Source organism: Dendropsophus ebraccatus, chromosome 4 (genome assembly GCF_027789765.1).
Source record: "Dendropsophus ebraccatus isolate aDenEbr1 chromosome 4, aDenEbr1.pat, whole genome shotgun sequence".
Lineage (NCBI taxonomy): Eukaryota > Metazoa > Chordata > Amphibia > Anura > Hylidae > Dendropsophus > Dendropsophus ebraccatus.
This window is the reverse complement of record NC_091457.1, coordinates 66673349-66677477: the sequence shown is the minus strand read 5'-3', so window position 1 is coordinate 66677477 and position 4129 is coordinate 66673349. Positions and strand designations below refer to the sequence as shown.

The 4129-nt window shown below is 48.4% G+C and overlaps 1 protein-coding gene across 1 annotated transcript; it reads left to right on the top strand.

Annotated features, from left to right (window-relative positions):
- Positions 1–298: 298 nt before the first annotated feature.
- LOC138789707 (protein phosphatase 1 regulatory subunit 3E-like) lies at positions 299–2865 on the top strand. Its single transcript, XM_069968482.1, has one exon. It carries the CDS (start codon positions 433–435, stop codon positions 1477–1479), a length of 1047 nt encoding a protein of 348 aa, XP_069824583.1. The 5' UTR covers positions 299–432; the 3' UTR covers positions 1480–2865.
- The last annotated feature ends 1264 nt before the right edge of the window (positions 2866–4129 follow it).

Here is a 4129-nt window from a genome sequence, read left to right as displayed (position 1 = left end):
AATCAACATCAATGACCAGTGCACAACTGACCTAGACTCTAGTAGTAGTGCTGCCTACAATGCAGAGCTGTATCCACACATCCAGGGGTGCAGCAATGTGAATACTGGCATACGTGTACCCTTGCATCATTAGACAAGCAGGAGTGGCATTACTGTGCCCAGAAGGTGGTAGCTGCCCGGCAGAAGCCATTGATGAGTGGTGCGGAGCTGCCAGCAGTGCCAGCGTTAACGATCTGCATGGTGGGGAGAGGAGTGACGAGGGAGGAGGTGACACACCGCCGGTGTCTTGGATGAATGAGGAATGCACCAGAGATGGCTCGGCTCTCACACTGAGCACACGGTCTCAGGAGCTGCACCGCACAGCGATGGAGCAGAATTAACCGTCTCCCGCGCCTCCAGAACGGCGGTGCGCGCAGGCTTGTGGTGTGCGCGATGCTGAGCGCCTCCTCCTCTTCCATTGCAGCGTGTGGTTCCTGCAGGGATGTTATGTGCGTCACCACACGTCAGCCCCAGCATCTTCCTCCCTCTGTCACTCACACGCTGCCCCTCTCATGTAGTAGGGGGACCGAGGCGAGCACACGCAGCAGCTGCCTGGGGTGTATGGACACCATGCCCACCCACCGCCACCTCCTGCCGCGCAACTTCAGCTGCACCGCCGTGCTCTACGGGGAAAGCCCGGAGGACCTAGACGACGAAGACGGCAATGATGGGGAGGAAGAGCCGCTGGAGAAGCCCAAGGAGCCGAGCAAGCCTGTCACCAGGGGCAGAGAGGTCAATGTGGTGCCCCAGAGCCCGACTGCTCGCAGGAGAGCCAAGTCCTTACCCACCCCTGCTGAGCGGCGGCACCTGGAGGTGGCGGCTCCCCGGAAGAAGGAGGTACGTTTCGCAGACTCCCTGGGGCTGGAGCTCACCTCGGTTCGGCACTTTTGCGATGCTGATATTCCTAGAGTTCCTTACCATGTTCTTGCTGGGTTGCGCTGCCGGGAAGCTTGTCCCGCGGGGGCGGAGCTTAGCACGCTGTTGCTCCGCCCAACTCCTAGTTGCCCTCAATTGGAGCCGTTATTCAGCAACCCAGGCTCAAAGCCAGACTTTGTGGACTTGGTGAGACAGCGCAAGGTCTGCCTGGAGAGCATCCACACAGATCCATTCAGTGTCAGCGGAGACCTCAAAGTACTTAATCTGTCCTATGAGAAGGAGGTGACGGTCAGATACACAGTGGATTCTTGGAGTACTTCCTCTGAAGTAATGGCCGCTTACCAGCGAGGACATAGCGACAGGTATACAGACCGATTTTCATTTAAGCTGCTTTGCCCTACCCTGTTGAATAAGGAGGGGATGTTGGAGTTTGCCCTTCGGTACAAGGTTTGCGGAACAGAATACTGGGATAATAATGATGGACTAAACTACCAAATCAAGAGCCACAGAGCCACTGTGTCTCCACCAAAGGAGTATGAGAGTGCTTGGATCCACTTCATATAGCAGCGTGGACAGTGGGGGAAGGCACACGATAAGCTAGCCTTCAGATCACTATGTTAGAAGAGCCAAGATGAGGCCCCTGTTCAAGCTCACTGAGGCCTAGAGATTGGGAGCTTCCAAGGAAATAAGCTACTGGACTGGGTTATTATTAGTCTATTATTTTGTTTGGTGTCAGGTCACATGGTCTTTGTTAAAGAGCCACCACTGGAACATGGAACGTTGAAGTAGACAGCGGTCACTAGGCTCATACAAGTTTGGTTCAAAAATTTCAAAAGTTTAGAAATTGTAGTTAGGTCGGGTAATTGTGGAATCCCCCATTGCCTTCCAGAAGAGAATACTTCCGTAGAGTCCGGGACAGGAGAACAGAAAATGAAATGAAGACCACCGGCAATCTTCGAGGATTACTAATCATAATAGAGATGGCGTTCTCTAAAGGACAATGACCCATAATTCTCACTTCAAGACAACCTTAATGTATGTGAAAGAAAACCACCTGGATTTGTCATCTCTAGCGTTCAGATGCCCCGTGCTGTTAGTAGTGATTCATTTATGATGTGTACCCGGAACCCACAGCCCACATACAGTGGCATCAAGCATCTGTTTATGATTCAGTGAGACATGAGGCACACAGGGCTCACATAGTGCAATAGTAATAGCTGTCCATCTTCTCTAAATGCTGTTGGTAGGTAGAGACGCTGATATTTTCCATAATCCTGTAGCAACATTACCACTCTAGTCTTATGGGGCGTATATATATATATATATATATATATATATATATATATATATATATATAGTATTTATTTATTTTTTACCACATTGTTCATCATCTCTGTGCTTAGTTTCTTGGTTGCCCTTTCACAGCATGGTAATGTCACATAGGCTGCATGACGTGAACAGTTTATGGCTCCATATAAGTTCTGCAGTATGGCACCCACAGAAGTTTATAGAGCCATAGTGTGCCTCTCTATGTCATTGATATCACACAGAAGCATATAAAGAAAAAAGATTGTGCCAGATCAGAGGGCATGTGATAGGGGTTTTCTTGTGGGTATTTTCTCCCATAGAGGCATTTTGTTTCTAGGGGAGAGTAGATCAGTGCTATGTTGTTGCATTGAGGCAGTATCTGCAGCTTTAGGCCATGTTCACATGGCATAAGACTCCAGCCTTTCGTGACCCAGCCGGGTCACAGAACGGCCGGTGTCATAGAAGATCATCCCGGCCGGTACTGCATGAATTGGGATGCGGGGGCACCTGTGCGCGCCCGTATCCCAATTCGCCACTACAAACAATAGAGCGTGCAACTGGAGCCGCTCGCTCCATTGTGTGCACTGGCAGGTTCAGTTGTTTGCGGCGCCGCTAGAGATCCCAGCCGGAGTGTATACTATGTGTATACACTCTGGCCAGGATTCCATAGACGGCAGCACTATGTAAGTTTCGTATTAATCACAGCAGTTGTTGCAAATCTGCAACAACGGCCGTGATTAATACCAAACTTACGTAGTATGAACATAACCTTATAGTGCTTAGGGAGTCCATGCACCGTCAGGCTGTGCCATGTACACGAGGCCTTAAAGGAGGATGCTGAGCTGATCCAATGTTAAAAGCTGCCAGTGAAGTTTGCCCCACTTTTAGCTCAACCTCTGCCAACTAACAACCGGGCCTTTGGGCATTTCATGCTTACCTAAGCCACTGTGCCTGCCATGGCAAAGCATACTTTATAACATTTAGCTTATATTTAAAGGATTAGTAGCATTTACTGTGGTCATCCTTCCTGTATAATATTTTCTATTCTCAGTGTTGTCTGTGATGCATAATGTGTGGTGCTGATCATACCTTTTGCAGGCAGTGGGCCTATGGTGCCTATGATATGGTTTCTGTTTATTTATGGTTGTATATGGCACAAGCTCAGTGTATGCCTAGTCCACCATGTCTGCAGCCGTGTTGGGTGCAGAGCTGTATTAAACAGGTCAGTGCTGAATAATTTATGGATCCTGCACTGTGCATTGCCATATGTAGACTTGCTGGCTTTTCTCTCTGCACTTCCCTAAAAGCGGGAGTTTATATTTAGACTCTGAGGTCAGAGAAACTGGACCATAGACAGATGTGTTATCTCCACCAGCGCTCACTATGGGGTTGTTAGACCACAAGTCCAGGTTATGCCTTGCACAATTTACTGTGTAACTATACTTTGTAGCTTTTGTGGTCCATTACCTTTACATGGGTGTACATGCGGCTGTGGACCAAAATCAGAATTTTTATTAAAGGAGTTGTCCAGCATTTATAACCCATCCACAGGATAGGTGATAAATGTGTTATTGCTTGGGGCCCGATCCCTGGCTTCCCATTAGTCCTCCATCAGTCCTATAGACAGTGAATAAAGTGGTAGTGTGCATGTGTGACTGCTGATCTAGGGGGAATTAGGACCCTCTTTCTCCTGAACAGTGGGGATCCCATCAGTCTGAACTCCAGCAGTCATTCATTGTACCTGCCCTGTGTATAGGCAAGAATTGTTGCCTGTGGGATAATCCATTTTAGGCTATGTTCACACATAGTATTTCCATCAGTCTTTTGGTCAGTATTTTTTCAACGAAAATTGGGAGTAGGACTGACAATGCAAAATTATAATTGAAAGATTTCCACAGCTTCTGGG